The 21,205-nt window shown below is 40.2% G+C and overlaps 1 protein-coding gene across 7 annotated transcripts in view; it reads right to left on the bottom strand.

The window, feature by feature from the left end:
* The window catches only part of Tpd52l1 (TPD52 like 1), a 110,067-nt gene that overhangs the window by 28,750 nt on the left and 60,112 nt on the right, over positions 1-21,205 (bottom strand). For all 7 annotated transcript variants that reach the window (XM_015999744.3, XM_006981256.4, XM_006981255.4 and 4 more), the window contains exon 2: positions 6,178-6,293. In XM_015999744.3, the coding sequence (XP_015855230.1) occupies positions 6,178-6,293 (116 nt within the window). The remainder of the gene's footprint in view (positions 1-6,177; positions 6,294-21,205) is intronic.

Below are 21,205 nucleotides of genomic sequence, written 5' to 3'. Positions count from 1 at the left end.
TTAATATCAGAAAAACATTCTGACAGCTTAATGCTAGGCATTTCTTTATGCTCATGGAATGTTTTTATATGTTCTTGGAAAAATTTCCAGAAGAGAGACTGAATCACACATCCCATATGTATTCATAATCAGTGGAAGCGTGTCTTTTTCTTGGTGTTGAAGTCTTCCATGTGCATGCGTAGGCAGATAGCTGCCAAAGAAGGACACTCAGACTACCTGAGGGCACGTGCTTTAGTCTCCCCATCACAGGAGAACACTGTGTTATTTTAAAAATCACATTTCTCTGTTCTTTATTATCACATCATATTCCACTTCTTTTTATTTTTATCAAAGTGTCTTCCTGTATTTCATCTGCTGCCTAATATGGGTATCTCTGGTTCTTTTCCCACAGACAATGCTTGGGTATGGCATCTTCCTTTACTCTTTTGATAGCTAGAGCCCACCCGCTTCCTTCACTTTGAGTGACTGAAATTGCTGGGAGTCTGTTTCTTTCTTGGGGTGGGATGGATACATGGGGTGTTTCTGCAGTTTCTACTGTGTGATAAAAATCCTGGGGAAAAACTTTAACTTGCAGAAGTAAATTACCGAGGTAGGGAAGGAGAAAGGGATGACATATCCGAATAGTTCAGCCTGATGCACGTGGGGCTGTGTAGACATAGTGAGTTACTTATGTGTTGTGAAGGAGAGGAGAAAGGAAACAGAATCAGTTTCCATTAGAATTTTTAATAAAAATCTGACCCTCCTCACAAAAATGCTAGAAATTTGAGGTGACCTACTTATCTCCCATAACCTCTATAGTTTGGATCTGGAGCATGGGCCCAAAGGCCCATGTGTCAAGTGCATGGTTCTCAGCTTGGGAGGTGACAGAAATTTTGAGAAGTATAATCTTTTGGAAGGGAGTTTGGGTGGACACTCATGGGTGATGTTGGGGATGCTGGTTTCTTCCACTGCCTTTTTTTTTTCTTTTTGCTTCTTACCAACCATGATGTGAATAATCTTCTCTGCCACACGCTCCCATTATGGTGCAATGTACTATCATGGCATCAGTGTTATCTACAGAAACATAGCCAAGTGACTATGGGTCAAAACTTCCGAACCTATGAACCCAAATAAACCAGTCCTGATGCTTGGGGGTTCAATTATAACAGTGACTTAGCCGCAGTTCATACAAATCATCCTGAGAGCATATGTAAAATGCAGAGTCCCAGGTACGTGCCTCCACTCTTATCACTCTGAGAATCTGAAGTATCACATAAGGCCAGACATCTTATAATATCTGACATGGACCCGCAGATATTCTGCTGCAGGTGATATGTAAAGCCTGCACTGTGAGCATTTCGTCAGTCACATCAGATCTAAAGTGAGATAAAGTGCAGGTAAATCACATTGACCGAAGCGTTTAGAATATCCTTTCCCTCAGCTTAAAATTATTTCTTCATTAGAAATAAGTAGTTGGTTCTTTGATTTCTTTTTTAAATATTTATCTATTTGAGACAGGACCTCACTACGTAACGTTGGCTGACCTGGAACACCGATTTAGGGTTATTTGAGTTTTTGAGGATCTCCAAGTGAGAAATATTTATGGCCAAGCTTAGAAACTTTAGCTGATCACTTAAATATGGTTATCAAGAAAACAAGCACTAGCAAAGAGGTGAAGGAATGGAATCTTTACATAGTGCTGATGAAAGGCTCAAGGCCAAGCCAGTCTTTCCCAATCTATATAGCCTGGAGGCAATGTGTGTTGTGGACCTCCCACCCAATGAGGAAGAAACGAAAAGAGAGGAGGGAGCTTCAACATGGGCTCTGTCTATTGATCGTGCTGGCTGGAATTTTCCCACTCCTATTAATACCTGCTTTTCTTGAGTCATTTTATCTAGGGACATTGGCAGTACCAAACTGTTATGTAACCACAGATTGACAGTGCCAGTGCCAACACGCCCATCAGTCCAAAGCCAGGCAGGTTACAGAATACTGTGCATCAAATGCAGCTTAGAGGAAGCAAAAGGGGAGGAGATGATGCCGCAAGCTGCAGGAAAATGTAATGGAACTCAGCTACTATCACAAAAGCTACTACTTGGAAAGGTCAAGGACTTTTCCGAAGGTCAAGTCATGGCTTAAGTCTTGGTGATATTTTAGCTTTGGTATCTATATTAGCCGCCTCCTGCAATGATTTCCTTGTATGCTATGTATGCTTCCAAGAACTCATAACAGTGTATTTTACCTGAAACACCTATCAAGCATCCAAGGCCAAACGACCTCCTGAATTAAGGTAATTTAAGCTCAGATCATCCTTTCTTATACAGCTTTAGTGGTATTTATACTAACATTATAGACTCCTAACATTTACCTAACCACCTCTAGTTTGAGCACATAAATTCCCTTTTTCTGATATATTAACCCATTTTAGCTTTTAATTGACCTCCTCCTTTCCCACTACCCTTTTGGGTTGTAAAAGAAAGTCTGACGGTCACTGCCTGAGGAAAACTCTTGTCTGCCTTTATGACCCTGTAAGAAGTCAAGCCTGGTGACCTTGCTTTAGCTAGAGCACTGCTATTGCATGGGTGTATAACTGTAAACCTCAGAGACTGAGGAGGATTTTGACTGGAGAACTAGAAGAATGAGATGGAAGATGAAGAAGAGCCAGATGGGTAAGAACAAGATGAGAAAGATCAAGATGGGCAGAACTAAGATGAGAGAATTAAGATAGAACTTAGAAGGGACAGCAGATAAATGTAGAGAGAAATCAGGAGCTAGGCATGAGAACAGAACTGAAGCTGTGTAGATAGGATTTTATCCCAAAGCAATAAAGAAGACGGACTAAGAGCTTGGTGTACTTAGATTCTTTTCCTGAAAATAATCCTCGCCATTTGTAGCTTCTTTTCTGGGCCCCTGGGAAGAAGATTATTAAGGCTGGACCATAATCATTTTCGAGAGGATGACAGCAAGAATTATTACATTTATCTGAAGATAGAGATAATTAGATATTTGAAGACCCTAGGCAGCTGACGATAGGACCGAATAAATACCAGGAATGAAACAGCACTCTGTGATATGGTGATAAGAGCCACAAAATCACATACTCCATGGTGGGCACTACCAATACAGAATTTTGATTAAGCTGCAAAATAACTCAAGCTAATTATAAATAGTCATTCAACACCACTAATGAACAAACCACTGCACCAGAACAGGAGTAATACTGGTTTCATGTCCAAGGAATTTTAAGAATCCAAGTATGACACAATAAAAGAAACTACAGTTCAGGTAATAGTGTTCAAGACGTGTTGGCCGTGCGGATGGATGGACTTAGAAGACTGTCTGAGGACAGCCTCACAGGGACATTAATAACAAAGTGGTGGGGGGTAGGGCAGGAGGTCTGGGCGGATGGAAGGCAATGGGAAGCTATGAGGGAACCCTGAAGAGGAGGGAACCAGTGTCTGGGTGTCTGGCAGACCCAAGACTGCTTTGGACAAGCAGTCAGAGATAGGCAATCCTTATATACAGAGGTCTTGCTTCGCCACGTGACTGCACTTTGCCAGATACAAAAGTGGATCTCCAAAAGACTGGTGGTCTCTGAGGAATCTTTAAAAAAAAATTTAAAGGATTTATTAATTTATGAATGAATGAAGAGGGCATGCACATACCAAGATGCACATGTGGAGGTCACTGGACAACTTATGGGACTTGATCTCTCCTTCCACAACATAAGTCTCAGGGATCTAACTAAAATCATCAGGCTTGGCTACAGGCACCTTTACCTGCCAAGTCATCTGCTGGCCTCTGAGGAGTCTCCATATCCCATGCCTAAGAAACCCAGTAAGACCTTCCAGATGCAGAGAAGAGCTACTTTTGACCTAAGAGACCATCTGTGGAGGGCTGAGACAGGGGCTGAGCTTTTTGAAAGTGCTGAGACTGCTGAGGGTGATCTCTGTGTGTTCTTGTGGCAGCTGGATCCTAGTACTGCCGGTAAAATTGGAATGGGTCTGCGATGAGAAGGCCCCATAGTGCTGTGCATAGGCAGGACATTCCGTGTAAGAGCAGAGCAGGGAGGGAAAGCTGACTTGGGAAAAGGGCAAGGCCAAGGTCGGGGTATCGAGGGAGAAGTGGAAATGGGCGAGGGAAAATATCAAAGATACATGTGACTGTCTTTTCACTGTTTGGGGTACAAACCCCGCACAAGTGTCTCTGGAAGTCATGATGCTAACTTTGACCCTTGGTGAGTCTTTATCCCTGAAGCACCCAGAAATAAACAGAAAGCATTAAAAGTCAGTGCACTGTGAAGGATGGAATCATGCATCCCAGAAACCTGCACACAGTTACAAAAGGGTCTGGTGTTACCATCAGGATTCTGACTTCAAAAGTACCAGAAATAAAACTTGCTGGATGCGTAATGCTGTGACCAAGAAGACAGGGAATTCTGAGAATGTTGCTGGGCGTTTGCATTCAGGGAGCATCCAACTAAAACCAATGCTTACTCCCCCCCCATAATAATATATTAAAATGAAATTAATTTAAGGACAGGCACACAAAAAAAATACTAAATAATCTCATCTATATTTGATACAAAAAAAAGTCCCGTAGAAACAGAGTAAAATAGTGTTTACTGGAGGCTGGAGAGGAAAAAGAGGGATGTGAGGAGAAAATGGTCAAAGGATACAAGATTATTTTGGATAAGATTAAGTTCTGAGGCTCCCCTGCATAGTAGGGTGATAATATTGATTATACATTTCAAACTAACTGGGAGACTGAATGGTCTCATCACAAAGAAGAGCTAGATGTGTGAGGCAACAGATACATGATGCATCTTTTTTGACTGCCACATGCTATTCACGTGTATGGATATATCACACTGTACCCTATAGACACGTGCTACTGACATGTGTCGATAAAAATAAAACGAAAATGGATAGCAGGGTGTACTGGTAAACATTGGTATAACCCAACTCGGAAGGCCAGGAAGATTGTTGGTGCCACATCAGTCTGGGTTATATATAGCAAGATTCTGCCTCAACAAAACACAATGTAAATAATAAAATTACAGAATCAAATTTAAAGCAATTTATTGCAATTAATTAAGACCTTGCTATGACAGTGAACTATCATAGTGCATCAGCTGTGGTGGGCCTGAGGCTGTCCTGAGCCTGTGGGAAGGTGCCAACAGGAAGGCAAAGCCTTGCTTTCGTGGGGAACAAGAGTTTCCTGCCCTGCGAACCGGATATGGAAGGAATGATGGTTTCTACCATCATCTCTAATCCTCCTGCTTCACTCTGCTCCAGGAGCCCTTCTCCAGCCCTCTCCAAGGAAGAGACATCTCTAATCAGTGAGTGGATGGGTGAGAGCGTACCACTTGCAAAAGACTTGGCACAGACCTGTGCTTAGGATGAGCCTGGCATTCTCCTTTCCTCGAGGATGGGTCCCTACAGCAGCTACACATGCTCCAATTAGGCCCTAATTAATTGTAGCTTACCTCTCCACTCCAAGAGCCTTGTTCTTCTTCAAAAGAGCCAAACCAGCTGCTCTCATGGTTGATATATTCATTAAAATAATACAAATTTTGAAGAATTGCTTTTAAAAAAGGAGATTACATCCATGCCATGGTTTCTTTCTTCCTTCCTTCCTTCCTTCCTTCCTTCCTTCCTTCCTTCCTTCCTTCCTTCCTCCCTCCCTCCCTCCCTCCCTCCCTCCCTCCCTCCCTCCCTCCCTCCCTTCCTTACTTTCTTTCTTTTTCTTTTTGTATTTTGTTTTGTTTCTGAGACAAGGTCTTATATAGCCCAAGCTAGCCTGGAACTCACTCCATATCCCAGGCTAACCCTCCACCCTTCAACTTCCTGCCTCAGCCTCCAGAATGCAAGGATGACAAGCATGCACAGCCACACCTGATCTGCCCCATGGTTTTAAACACATTCCGTCTGATTCATAAGCGATTAACATTTGCACAACCTCTCTATGCTAAGGAGAACAAGAAACACATACTTAACACTAATTATTATTGTGGACTAAACAGCACCGCCATCCATTTTACTGCAGACACAACCAGGATTCCAAAAATACCTTGGGTAAAAATGAATCATCCTGCAATGTGTTCATTTATGACACTTTATTACATGAAAGACAACATAATTGCAATCTGGGACCTGTGTCGAACAGAAGATAGAAATAGAAGATTACTAAACATACCTGAACTAATTCTGCCTTTAGCTCCTCCTTCTCCTCCTCAGAGAGCATGCTAGAGAAGTCAGCACTGGCTATTGCATCCTCATCTCTTCCTTGCAGTGGTTCCGTCTCCAGTAAGCCTTCAGGCAAAGGGGACAAAACAAACATAAAGTGAGGATTATACATTCCGCCATCTTCCATTTCTGTAACCCGCAGAACGCCATATACTGAGTCACCCTCACACTAAAAACGCAACCAAAAATTCACCCAAAGAAAAACAGGAACAAAGCCCTCGTCCTAAATGTGTGGCGGACTCCAAGAGAGCAAATATTGAGAAGCCTTGAACAAAAGAAGCAACCAAAAAACCTGAGTGCTGAGGGAAAGGCGGAGTGTAAACAAGGGGCTGGATAGACTGTTCAGTGTTAAGAGCATGTACTACCTGAGTTCGGTTCCCACGGCAGAGTGCGCACAATTACCTGCAGCTCCAGCTCCAGGGATCCCACACCCTCTTCTGGATAGAGGGTACCTGCACTCACTTATACACATACCTCCCCAACACACTCTTATACACATAATTCTGAAAATAAAAGACATCTTTAAAAAATATAAACAAAGTAAGCCATCATAGAATTTTCCTGGGTCATACAGGTTCATCTTTAACTGCCTCGTGGGTTCAGAAGGCAGAGAATAAAACCCACACAGGGAAAGAAACTGTGAGAATCAGCCTGCCTTTCCTGAAGGCGTCTGAAAGGTAACCTGCCTGGTTCTGAAACTCGGAGCTGAACAACAGACCAAAAAGAGAAAAGAAAAGAAAAGATGCCTGTCCCTACCCCACCCCAACCTGAGAACTCAACACCCTCTAGTGGGCTGCATGAAAGCCTACTGCTTAGATGCACTTTGCCTGCAAATAATCAGAGCCCAGAAAACTAGTTTCTGTTTTTGATGTGGTAACATGCAGAGGCTGAAACAGCCACACTTAGAAGAAACACAGAAACAAATGGTTCCCCAAAGAGGAAAAGATGGGAAGTACCTGGGGTTTTGATGCTATCCTTGGAGCACAAACTAACTCCAGGAGAGCTCAATTTATAACTAGAGATGCCTTCCTAGTTAAGAAACACAATCCCTCGGAGGGCTCTGGGGCATCTGGCTGATTCACTCACTGGCCTGTGGTGGCTGGAGAACTCGGAGCATATCCACAAATATGTTCAGAAAATATTTATTTATGACATGGTATATGGCACACATATACACATATACACATCCGTAGTAAAAGGGCTTTTAAACATTATTCATGTGGAAAAATAATGTACACATTCACACTCCTAAAATTGAAACTCCTAGAAGACAATCAGTTCCTATCCATCAACCTCTATCAACTTTTGGGAAGGAAGAGATTTCTTCAACAAGAAACAGAGCAAAACATGTAAGAAAAATTAAGCACGTCTCTCTTAAACACTATCAGAGACAAAAAAAGACATCAGAACATATTGCTACATAAATGATTAAGGAAAGATCAGTTCCTAGAATATGTAGAATTTCTACAAACCAATCTTTTAAAATGGGGCCTAGCAATCTTTGCTTTCTTTCCTGTTCCTCCTTTTCAAATTCTCCATTCTCATCTCCAACCCTGTAGCAGACCACTTACAGAGCCTGTCTTCCCTCAGTCCAAGAAAATGTTGAATCTAAAAAAATCCAGGCACAAAATATATAGGAAATCTAGGACATTGTGAAAAGACCAAATCTATGAATAATAGGAATAGGGAAGGAGAAGAAACCCAGTTCAAAGGCCCAGAAAGTATTTTCAACAAAATCATAGAAGAAAATTTCCCTAACCTTAAGAAACTGGCATCTATCAAGGTACAAGAAGCTTACAGAAGAAGACCAGATAGACTATACCAGGAAAGAAATTCCCTTTGACACATAATAATCAACACACTGATGTACAGAACAAAAAAGAATATTAAAAGCTGCAAGGGAAAAAGGCCAAATAACATATAAATGCAGACTTATGATAATAACACTGGACTTCTCAATGGAGACTCTAAAAGGCAGAAACGCTTGGACAGATGTTATACAGATTTAAGAGAACACAGATGCCAACCCAGACTACTTTACCCAGAAAAACTTTCAAATATAATAGAAGAAAACAAGACATTTCATGATAAAAGCACATGTAAGCAGTGTGCATCTCACCAACTCTACAGAAGGTGCTAGAAAGAAAACTCCAACCTGAAAAGGTTAACCACACTCAAGAAAACACAAAAATAAATAATCCCAAGAGCAGCAAATCTAGAGAGAAGGAAAAACCCACACCATTACAACAAAATAACAGGAATCAACAAACACCCTCACTGATAACGCTCAACATCAGTGGTCTCAATCCTTCATTAAAAAGACACAGACTAACAGGCTAGATTTAAAAATAGGATCCATCCTTCTGCTGCATCCAAGAAACATATCTTAATATCAAGGATGGACATTACCTCAGGGTAAAGGGCTGTAAAAAGACATTCCAAGCAAATGGGCCTAAGAAAGAAATTGGTATAGCCATTTTTATATCTGACAAAATAGACTTCAAACTAAATTAGTCAGAAGAGATGGCATAGGAACTAGATATTCATCAAAGGAAAAATTCACCAAGAGGACGCTGCAATTCTTTTTGTTGTTGTTGGTTTTTGTTTGTTTACTTTTTATTTCTTTCAAGACAGGGCTTCTCTATGTAATGGCTCTGACTGTAGTGGAACTCACTTTGTAGACCAGGCTGGCCTTGAACTCACAGAGATCTGCCTGTCTTTGCCTCCCAAGTGCTGGGATTAAAGGCTCACACCACCACCACCACCAGGCTGAGCATACTGCAAGGGCATCCAAGTTTGAAAAAGAAGTACTTAAACAGCTTAAATCACATATTGACCCCCACACACAGATAGTGGAAGCATTGAATACCCTTTCACCGATAGATGGATTATCTAGACAGAAACTAAACAGACAAATGCTGGAGCTAACTGAAGTTATATATACCCAATGGACCTAACAGATATTTACAAAGCATTTCACCCAAACACAAAAGAATATACTTTATTGTCAGCACATCATAGAACTTTCTCAAAAATTGACCACATTCTTGGACACAAAGAAAATGTTAACAAATGCAAGAAAAATCAAAGTAACACCCTGCATTCTATGTGACCATCACAGATTAAAGCTGGAAAACAACAATAAGAACAACAGAAAGTACACAAACTCATGGAAACTGAATCCCTACTGAATGAAAAATGGGTCAAGGCAGAAATTAAGAAAAAAAATTAAAAACTTTTTAGAATTGAATGAAAGTGAAAACACAACATAGCCAAACTTATGGGACACAATAAAAGCAGTTCTAAGGGGCAAGTACATAGCACCAGTGTCTACATAAAAAACTGGACAGACTTCATATTAATAACTTAACAGCATACCTGAAATTTCTATAACAAAAAGAAGAAATAATACTCATAAGGAGTAGAAGGTAGGAAATACGAAAATTCAAGACTGAAATGAATAAACAAACAATAATACAAAGAATCAATGAAACAAAGAATAGAGAAAATCACTAATATTAATAAACCCTTAGCGAAATTAACTACAAGACAGATTAATTAAATTAATAAAATTAGAGACAAAAGGGGGGTGCATAACAACAGATAGTGAAGAAATCCAGAGAATCATAAGAACGTACCTTAAAAACCTGTACTGCACCAAGTTGGAAAATCTAAACTAAATGCATATTTCTTGATAGATACCACCTACCAAAGTTAAATCAAGAACAGATAAACACGGGGGTGACCTTGATCTGGAGGTGGTGGGAATAGGGGGTGGACTGGGGGGAAGGGGAGAGTGCAGGAAGGGGAAGAACAAGAGAATCTGTGGCTGTTATGTAGAACTGAATAGTATTGTAAAATAAAAAAATAAATAAAATAAAATAGAAAAAAAAAGAACAGTTTACACAGACCAATAATGCCCAGTAAGATAGAAGCAGTAATTAGGTTTCCCAACTAAAAACAAGAAGCCCAAGGCCAGATGGATTCAACACAGAATTCTACCAAACTTTCAAAGAAGAATTAATTCCAACACTCCTCAAATTATTCCACAAAATGGAAACAGACTTACCCAATCCTTTTGAGGCCACAATTATCCTGATACCTAAGTCACATAAAGAACAAACAAAGAGAATAACAGACCAATCTTCCTCATGAACATAGATGCAAAAATTCCCAACAAAATACTTGCAAAGCAAGTCCAAGAACACGTCAAAAAGATCACCCACCATGATCAAGTAGGTTTTATCCCAGAGATGCAGGGATATCCAACATACATAAATTGATAAATGCAATCTACTACATAAACAGAGTGAAAGAAAAAACCCAAATGCCATTAGATGTAGAAAAGGCCTCTCATAAAATCCAACACTCCTTCATGATAAAAAGTCCTGGGAGACTAGGGATACAAGGGACATATTTCAACATAATAAGGGCAGTTTGCAGAGCTACAACCAACATCATCCTAAAGGGCAGGTCCCCACTGTAGGGCTCAGTGTTTCTAGCTGGTTGATGATTACCTTTCCCACTAGCTGTATGTGGAGAGCCTTTGGGTGCCAAGAACACTAGTCAGTGGGGATGAAGGCTCTAAGTAGGCACCAGCTGTACTTCTCTATGTCCAATGAGTTTTATAGGTGTTGTCTTCAGCAATAGGGCCTTACCATCAACTTATGGGGAGCAACTAATAGACTAGGCAATAGCCTGGGATATTTAGGGGTTCCTATTGGCCAATAACTTAATTAGCTGTAACCCATTCCCAGCATGGAGGGTTTCATTTGGTGGCAAGAGATGTCTAATTAGACCTTTGTCTTCCATGTTATTTGGTCCACTTAGATTTCTTTCATATATGCATTCATTTTAAGAATAATATATTTTAATATTCTTAAAATAATTTATTTTAAGAATAATTTTAATAATAATCACATGTGCATTTATTTGAAGAATAGTAGGTTTCCATCTGACCCCTCAAACAAGCCTTCACTTTAGCTGTCCTCCCCTGTATTCCCTCACATACTCCCCCTTCCCTCTCTCTTTTCCTTTAATCCTCCCATTCCTGCCTCCCCACATCTCTCCATGATCATATATTTGATTTGTTCTTCCTAAGGAGACATACCCACCCCCCACACCCTTGCTCTATAATAACCTCTGTGGTTAGATGGATTAAAGCCTGTCTATCAATGACTTAACAGCTAAAACCCACAGATGAGCAAATACATACCACATTTGTATTTTAAGGTCTGTGTCACCTCATTCAGTATTTTTTCTAGCTCTATCCATTTACCTGTAAATTTCAAAATTTTGTTTTTTAACCTCTCAGTAATATTCCACTGTGTAAAAGTATCACATTTTCTTTATCCATTCACCCATTGACAGATATCTAGATTGTTTCCAGTTTCTGACTATTATAAATAGAGCAGCAATGGGCATGGGTGAACAAGTGTCTCTGTAGTAGGAAGAAACATTCTGTGGATAAATGCCCAAGGATGGTATAGCTGGATCTTGAGGTAGAGCTATTCCCGGGTTCCTAAGGAACTGTCACACTGATTTCCATCTTGGTTGTGCAAGTTTGCCATCTTAAGACATTTAAAAAAAATATCAAGGAAGATATCAGACAATGGAAAGATCATGACTATGTTCATGGATCAGTAGGAATAATAGTGAAAATGGCCAATTTATCAAAAGCAATCTACAGATTCAGTGCAATCCCCATCCAAATTCCAATACAATTCTTTACAGAAATTGAAAAGACAATTTTCAGCTTCATGTGAAAACACACACACACACACACACACACACACACACACACACACACACACACACAAACACCACACCACACCACACCACACAGGATAGCAAAAAAATCAGAATAACAAAGAACTGCTGGAGGTATCACTATTCCTAATCTCAAACTACACTTCAGAGCAATATTACTGGCATAAAAACAGACACATCGATCAATGGAATAGAACTGAAGACCTAGCTGTAAGTCCACACACCTATGGACACCTGATTTTCGACAAGGAAGTCAGGAACACACACTGAAGAAAAGACAGCATCTTCAGCAAACGGTGCTGGTCAAACTGGATGGCTGCATCTAAAAAAAATGCAAATAGATCCATGTCTTCTACCTTGTACAAAACTCAACTCCAAATGGATCAAAACCTCAACATTAGGTCAGATACACTGAATCTGACAGAAGAGAAAGTAAGGGATAGCCTTGAACTCATTGGCATAGGAAAACACTTTCCGAACAGAACATCATTAGCATAGGCACTAAGATCAACAATTAATAAATGGAACTTCATGAACCTGAAAAATTTCTGTATGACAAGAGACACCATCATTTATAGGAAGCGGCAGGCTACAGCACAGGAAAAGACATTTACCAACTACACATCTGATAGAGGACTAGTTTCCAAAATATATAAAGAACAAAAACAATAAAACAAAACAAAATAAAAACCCAAGAAACGGGACATCAAGAAAGCAAATAAGCCAATTAAAACATTGGTAAAGACCTTAGTAGAGAGTCCTCAAAAGATGAAACTCAAATGGCTGAGAAACACTTAAAAAAATGTTTAACATCCTTTGAGATTTCATCCTACACCAGTCACAGTGACCAAGATCAATAAAACAAGTGAACAGCTCATCCGAGAGAGGAGCTGGTGTGAGGAGAACACTCATCCATTTCTGGTGGGACTACAATCTTGAAAGAATTTAAAAAAACAGTCATACATACTCTTATGTATGCAATAACATTAACATAATTGTTTTATAGAAGAACAAATAATAATTCTCAGTTTGAGAGCAGAACTGGAGTACTCTGTCGGCCGTGTAAGATCTTTGGAATCCAAGTAGACTGTGAAGCACTAGTCAAATGGCCATATGCCTGATTTCGCAAGATCAAAAACAGGTCTGAAATATCACACTTAAGTCACGTATGTAAACTGATGCAGATCCAGGTGAAGAGCTATTGTGCTGGTCCACAGTCCCAAGTTACTGGCCCAACCTAAGGTTAGTCTAGCTCCAAAGCCTATATATATCCTTGTCGGTATTTTATACTTCTCTATTAGAGACCCGACTTAATTCATTTATAAAGACAGAGATTTATGTCTTACAGTTCCGGAGAGGCAAAATCAAAAGTCAAGAGGGCCCACATCTGGAGAGGGTCCTCTGAAAGTATTATCCCTTGGGTGAAGGTAATAGAGCAAGAAAGCATGTGTGAGATAGGGGGAGGAAAAGAGGCTGAATTCACTATCAAATGGATCCTATTCCTGTATGAACCTTCCTCATCAATAGCTGTATATGATGACAGAAACCTGTGACCTCACCACTGCTCAGTCCTATGGTACTAGGGAGTAGCATCTACTGTGTAAACCTCAGGAGATCTATTGGCCATACACCAGTGCTTCCCTGTACCTGTTGAAATAGGAACCATCAGTGTGTAAATCAAGAGATGAACTCTAGGTTAAAGTGATACACTTAACACTGTAAGGAAATCACGTACGTATTGGCATCTGCATATTTTCAGTACAGCTTCCCAACCACCCCTGGGGATTTGGTAATGACTTATGACCTTTGTTGAAGTTCTATAGACAGCTATACGTCAAAATGATCATTAAACTACGTTTTTGGATCAGTCATACATTGTTAGCAAGGATTAGGGGGTTGGAGATTTCTTTGAAATATACAATAATCTTATACTATATTAGTGAGTTAAATAGGTCCAGCTCTCTAACCAAGCAAGGGGGAAAAGGTGTATTCTTTCAAAAAGATTTAATAAAAGAAGGAATGCAAGAAAGCAGCTTAAATGAAGACTTACCATGTCTTGAATAATAGATTTAATACTGTAATATTTATTACTTAATTATATTTTCTTCATAAAATGTGGTTAAAAATAACTTCAAATATCTGTTTATTATCAAAGGGATAAAATATTGAGGTAATCTCATTACTATGGGATTTATGATTATCTTCAAATGCACACAAACCCTAATACAAAGTGATGTGTGGAAATTAAAGACATAAAGTATGTTTATTTATTAGTACCCTACACTCTGCATATTTACTTAACTTATCCCTCAGACTGAAGTATTATTTTTCATGGACCTCCATCATTCAACTGCTTTTCTTTCATCTCTTAGTATCTCTTATCTAATCTCTCACTGTATTGTGTTTCCTGTTGCCCTGGAGTTCTGGCAGAGGCTTCAAATGCCAGGGGTGGTACAATGGGTGCCTTACATCCTCACATCCTGAATTCAAGGCTTGAAACCTAATGCAGGGCATGCCAAGAGATTTTAAAACTGGTTTTTCTGAAGCTGAGGACCACTCACTCTGTCCTTTGAGACTGGGGTCAGAGCAGGGCAGGGAAACAAGGTCATGTGGGGAATTTCCATACACACATAAGTAGTCAGGAAAAATAAATCAGAACCTTACCTCCCAGAAATCTTCAATAATATCACCATATCTTTCCCACACTCTATACAGTGTACACACTCTCCCTTCATACTTAGATATCAGAGTACCTCTTAATTGGCAATGTCTTAATTGGCAGCATTAAAATCTTTCTTAGTATATATAAAACGATAGTTATCTTAACATCTTTGATATTTTAAGTCTTAAAAAAATCACACAGAAATAATGAGGTATTCTTTGTGGGAGGATTTGTCCCAGGACTCCATGATGTAGCAAAGACCTCAGATAACAAAGTATTTTATATAAAATGACTTAGTATTTGCATATAACCAAGACACTTCCTCATGATATTTCAATCTCTAATTAACTTATAAAACACAATGTAACATTATGTATAAAGTTTTTATATTGCATTGTTTAGGGAATAATTAAGGGGGCAGTTTTACATGTTCGGCACAATTAAAAATATTTTAAATGCAGTTTGTCTTATTTACTTTTCTGTTGTACTGATGAAACTACGTGACCAAGGTAACATATAGATGGGTTCCTTTAGACTCATGGTTCCAGGGAGATATGAATCCGGGAGCACCATGGCAGACGAACAATTGCGGGGAGCAGAAGCTGAGAGCTCACATCTTGAACCCAAGCATGGAGCAGAGAGCGCAAACTAGAAATGGCAGGGATCTTTAAACTCTGAAAGCCAGCCTCCCCTGACACAAGTCCTCCCACAAGGCCACACCTCCTAAGCCAAACAGTGCCACCAAACGGGGGACCAAGTGTTCACATACATCAGCCCATGGGGAACAGTCTCCTTCAAACCAGCACACGGTTGGTTGACTCTGTAAGAAACACACAGATAGAAAGGGCAAACTATCTAAAGCCATACCTGTATTCCTAAGAATGAAAGCACAGTGTTTTGTAACTTGATCTTTTTTATATATAACTTTCTCTTCTCGTTCTTAATCATCTCACTTAAAACCTGACCATATCGTAAGTTCTCAATTGGTCCTACAACGTATTTAAAGCAGATATTTCCCAATCCAGTCATGGAGATCACAACAATGTATTCATCTGTTTGTTTTGTTTTTTTAGACATCTTTCTTTGGACTTTTAATGACTCATGGATGAGAACTGGCGCGGGTCTGAGGATTTCATCATAATATCTTAATTAATGGTTTATTAAGTGACTATGTGATAAAAGTCTATCTCCAGGGAACAGACCGCTTGCAGAACAAGCTCCTTTGCAACTTTGTACTGTAATGGCTTCAACCTGTCTTTTCATCCAGAATATATGGATAATAGTGTTATTCATAAGGGTAGTTTATAAAGGATTACAGTTTTGCCAAATGCTCAGTGCCTGGAATATGATAATCAGTAAGCACATTAGTTCCACTTTCATTATAATAAAGCAATATTATTTTTTTGATTGGAATCATTATAAAGTTCAGTTGCTATGGGAGTAAAAACAGAGTCAAGTTACTAAAAAAAAATTCTTGATGGAGATAAGCTACTAACATGTAAATCCCTAAGCAAAACTACTACATGGCGGGCTTAATGAATGAATTCACTAAATGAATGCCCTGAACCAGTGGTTCACAATCTTCTTCATGCTGCGACCCTTTAATACAATTCCTCATGTCGTGGTGACCCCTCAACCATAAAATCGTTTTCATTGCTGCTTCATAACTGTGATTTTGCTACGGTTATGAACCATAATGTAAGTATTTGTGTTCTCCAATGGCATTGGGGGTCTCCACCCACAGGTTGGGAACTCCTGCCCTAACCCATCACACTGTGCTCCATCCTCTGACCCTCATTCGTTTGCCACTGCCCTTCCTGGCCATCGCTTAAAGGACTAGGAAGGACGTTGAAGTAGCCTGTGTGATCCACGCCTGGCCTTTTGAACTGAAGTGGAAAGGCCAGGTAAACACAGTTGACTCGGGTACCAGCACCATGGTAGAATGCATGTGGGAATCTCCCACAGAGCTGCCCAGCATCCTGTGCTTTGAACAGAACGTTAGGGAGAACTAAGTTCTATGCAGGCTTTTCCTCTCCTTGGGTGTGCCTACTCTTCCTTGCCGGGAGGCCTGATTGTCTGGATTCTGAATGTCTGAATTTTTTCTTCATCCTTAAAATAAACTTCATCATTTTCATTTGAACTCATCTAAATGTCTTTAAAAAAAAAAAGCAACACCAAGTTAAACAGAGACATAACATTGCAGAATCCAGGTAAAAGAAGATGACTTGAACTCTTTTCCATATTTAGCTCTACAATGCCAATGCCTAGCCATGATCTCAAATTAAGTTAATTAAATAGGTGACAAATTATTCGTTTCTTCAAACAAGTTTTCCACAAACCTTGAGAAGTCATCTAGTCATTTTCACAGATGTTAAGGTCTTGTCTGATATAAATGGCCTGCTAGCTTAAACTATCCAGGAACAGTAAATGCCAATTTCCTTCTTTATTCTCCCTGAGTCTATCTCTTTCCACTTTGCATGGGATCAGCAGTAAGTCATCACCCTGTCCCACTATCCCTAGGGAAGCAGGCCTTTCTTTCTTTCTTCCTTTCTTCCTTTCTTTCTTTCTTTCTTTCTTTCTTTCTTTCTTTCTTTCTTTCTTTCTTTCTTTCTTTCTTTCTTTTCTTTTCTTTTCTTTTTTTTTTTTTTGATTTTCAAGACAAGGTTTCTCTGTGTAGCTTTGGAGCCTGTCCTGGAACTCACTCTGTACACCAGGATGGTCTTGAACTCACAGAGATCCGCCTGCCTCTGCCTCCTGAGTGTTGGGATTAAAGGCGTGCGCCACCACCGCTCGATTCATTTCAACTTTCAAAGACACAGGGGGCTGCAGTTACCAGTCATTGGTCTGTGGTTGCCACATGAATTCTGAAGGGAGCTCTGGAAACACCTTACTCATGAATAATAGAAACCCCAATGTGGTGATTAGAATGAGAATGGCCCCCATAAGCTCATATATTTGAAAACGTTGTCCACAGTTAGTGGAACTGTTTGGAAAGGATTAAAAGGTGTGGCCTAATTGGAGAAGACATATTAGTAGGTTGGGCTTTGAGGTTTTAGAAGCCCAGATCATTCCTAGTTTGTCTCTGTCTGTTTCTGTCTATCTCTTTTCTGTCTCTCTCTGCTGCCTCTAAATTATGGATAGGATGTAAACTCCAAGCTACTGCTCCAGTAACATGCCTGCTTGCCTGCCTGCCACCATTCTTCCTGCCGTGATGGTCATGGACTCACTCTCTGAAATTGTATACAAGCTCCAGGTTAAATGTTTTCTTTTTCTAAGTTGTCTTGGTTATGGTGTCTCTTCACAGCAGTAGAAAAGCAACCAAGGGGCTGGGGAAACGGCTCAGTGATTAAGAGCACCAACTGCTCTTCCAGAGGACCCAGATTCAATTCCCAGCACCCACATGGCCGCTAACAACTGACTCCAAGATCTGACACCCTCACACAGACATACATGCAGGCAAAATGCCAATGCACATAAAATAAAAGTAAATAAATTATTTAAAATAAAAAAGTAAAGCAACCAAGATACTCATGTATCCAGAAGAACTGCTGCTGCAAATATTTTTACAACCATTCTGACTTGCTTGAGAGACCAACCAGAAATCTTTAGGAGACAGAGTCTACAGGACAGGTTTCTTGGGAGTCTCCTGAGGAGTCTGTATTTGGGAAAACTGATACAGACCACACAAATGGGACTTGTCCTTAGGAATCGTGTTCTTTCCTTGCTCTAAAACACAGTATGAGGACATCCTCTACACCATATTTGAGTGAGGTCTTGGCTTATCATGCCTGGCCATTCACAGTGGGGGTCTCTTGATAACACAGGCCAAGTCAGAACCAAGGATTCAATTTGGGTCATCTTACCTTAAGTGGCAATTGATTGTTATGTGTTCAAGTTGGTGACAGGAATCGTTTAGGATTAAACCTGAAGCCCAGGAACTAAAACAAATTGGGTGCTTTTTCTAAGAAACTAACTACTGGCTAGATGCAGGTAATGTCTGATTCTATCAGCCCAAAGTTTTGTATAGGGAATTAATAAATAAAACTCTCTGGGCAGCGTCGTCAGCATGGGCCTCTTCATCACACAGCACCTACACCACTCTCAGGACATGGGTGCTTTCTCCCTCGTGCTGTGTCTATTTGGTTTCATGTCTGGTCCCCCTCTCTGAACTATACAAACCTAAAGAGCAGAAACATGCTTTCCCCACCCAAACCCCACACCATATTAGCCTAGCATGGTGATCTGTCCTAGAGAGATTGTAGGAGTGGGACCATAGCTACCAGCAACAGCCTCATCCACTGATGGCAAGATGTCCCTGAACCCAATAACCGCAAATCCGTACCCGGATGTCACATGAAGGTGTGCAATGAGACAACAGGTGACTACAGAATGTCAAGAGATCACAAAGGTGAACTTCCTCTTCCATCAGTCCCTTCTAGGAGTTTCTGGACCCTCTTAGGAGGATAGTTTCTGCCATCTTACTTACAGCGTGCTAGGGGGTGGTAGCTCTTTTCTCTTTCCTGGGTTTCTTTCTTCTCTTATAAAAACATAGACGTCCTATTGAAATACACAAAGGACTGCTATCAGGCTGCTCTTTGTTGCTTTCTAATGACAACTTACTGACTTTGAGAAAAGTTAGTGAGGGACACCAGCCCACCAATTACAAGAAAACAGAACAATAATTTATGTTCTTAAACTTTAGAGGGAGGGTGTCCTTTCTCTGAACCATGCCCAATTGTGTGTGTGTGTGTGTGTGTGTGTGTGTGTGTGTGTGTGTGTGTGTGTGTGTGTATCAAAACTTAGGTGAAGAATCTCCCTGGCTGAAAATACAATGAAAATTGCATAGGTTAACTGCAGGAATTGTTAGAAGTGGTTCAATTGCTTTCAAGGGAATGAGAGAAAAAGACGTTTTGTTTTCAACTTGGTACTACATGGTAGGTACCAAGTGTGCTCCATGTCTTGCCTCATCCTCCCCAGAAACACCGTAGGCAGGTGGCACAGTGACTGAATAGTTTTGAGATTTTACCAAGTCTCCCAGCTAACAAGCTGCTCTGGTACAATTTCAAGGCTGCTGGCAGAAGACCCCGAACTCCTGAGTCTGTGACTCATGGCTAAATGAGAACTATGAACATCACACTCAGGGAGAGTTCCTTTGCCAGCAAGTCCTGTAGAGGGTGATATCAGAAGGACGCTGTGCACACAGTGGGTTTGAGTTCATTGAAGAGCCCTGAGCTCGGGCAATCAGAACACTTCTTAGCAGGCATTAAGCAAAGCTGCCCACTCTTTGCTCTGGAGGAAAGAAAGCACCGTCTGTTTTATGTGGAATGGAAGGTGGGGCCGGCTTCTGCTTCCCCAGAAGATACTATCTCTCTCTTCCCAGACTGTTCTCATCCTTGAAAAGGCAAACCAGGAAAAAACGAACACACAGACAACAACAACAACAACAGAAATGCCTCTGCTTGCATAGTTTGAAGAAATGTAAGAGATCTTTGGAGAATCCCCTTTGATAAATGGTATTTTCTCATTTTCCCAGACACCAATTGAGAATGCTTGTTGCTTTTCCCAACTTCATGAAGAGTGGACTTGAGTTTTGAATGAAAAGCTAGCTGCTAGGTCAAAGAGTTCATGGTATCTTCACCTGACCACACATCTCATGCAGGGACTGGAAAGGAATAAAGTTATCTCCCTTTCCTATCTAAACCCCCACCTCCCTGTCCCAGGGACTGGCCTTATAGAATCTCACGTTCTGGAGCTTAGACAGCAGAATCCTCCCCACTGGGTAGAGCTCAGGGTGGTCTTATAGCTCCCAAACTTGTCTAAATTGGATTTGTTTAAAAATAAACAAATATCTAAAAAAAAAAAGAAAATCAACCTACTCCCTGCCCCCAGTCTTCTGGATGCTGGAGCTGTGCTGTCCATCATAGTTTCTATCCTTTTTAATTTTCATTGTTATGACAACGACTCACTTATCATCACACTCGGCTAAAGTCTGAGCCAAATCTCATCTCCCCCTTGCATTCTTACCGCACGACTCAATCTCTACAACACTTAAGTAAATATTTTGAGATATTGCTTTGAGATATTGCCATCATGTCACAATTCAGTTCAAGAAACAGCCCACTGATGACATCCATAGTTTTAGTCTAAATGTGAACGTTCTCACACATACGGCCAGCTGTGAATGATATTCATTGCCGACTGCCTAGCATTTCTCCCACCGAAGCTTCATCCCAGCCAGGCTGTCTGCCATACACAGTGCTTGTCAATAATGTTTCATCTGCTCCTAAATGTTTCATGCCACCATGTCAGTTTTGAAAGCCTTTTCCACTTCCTCCACAGTTTCTCTTCCAAGAAGTCTACCAAGTTGCCAATAACATTAGAATAACCACATGTTAAGTGACTTAATTTGACTCGAAATACTGACTTGTTTCCTTCTCTATACATTAATGTATATATTATACTACACATATAATATAAACTATATTACAAATTACATTATAAATTGTACCAAGACCCACAATAATAAATATTACTACAATTATAATCA

This window comes from Peromyscus maniculatus, chromosome 16, assembly GCF_049852395.1.
Source record: "Peromyscus maniculatus bairdii isolate BWxNUB_F1_BW_parent chromosome 16, HU_Pman_BW_mat_3.1, whole genome shotgun sequence".
Classification (NCBI taxonomy): Eukaryota; Metazoa; Chordata; class Mammalia; order Rodentia; family Cricetidae; genus Peromyscus; species Peromyscus maniculatus.
Note: the sequence above shows the minus strand (reverse complement) of the source record. Positions and strands in the feature narration are given on the sequence as shown.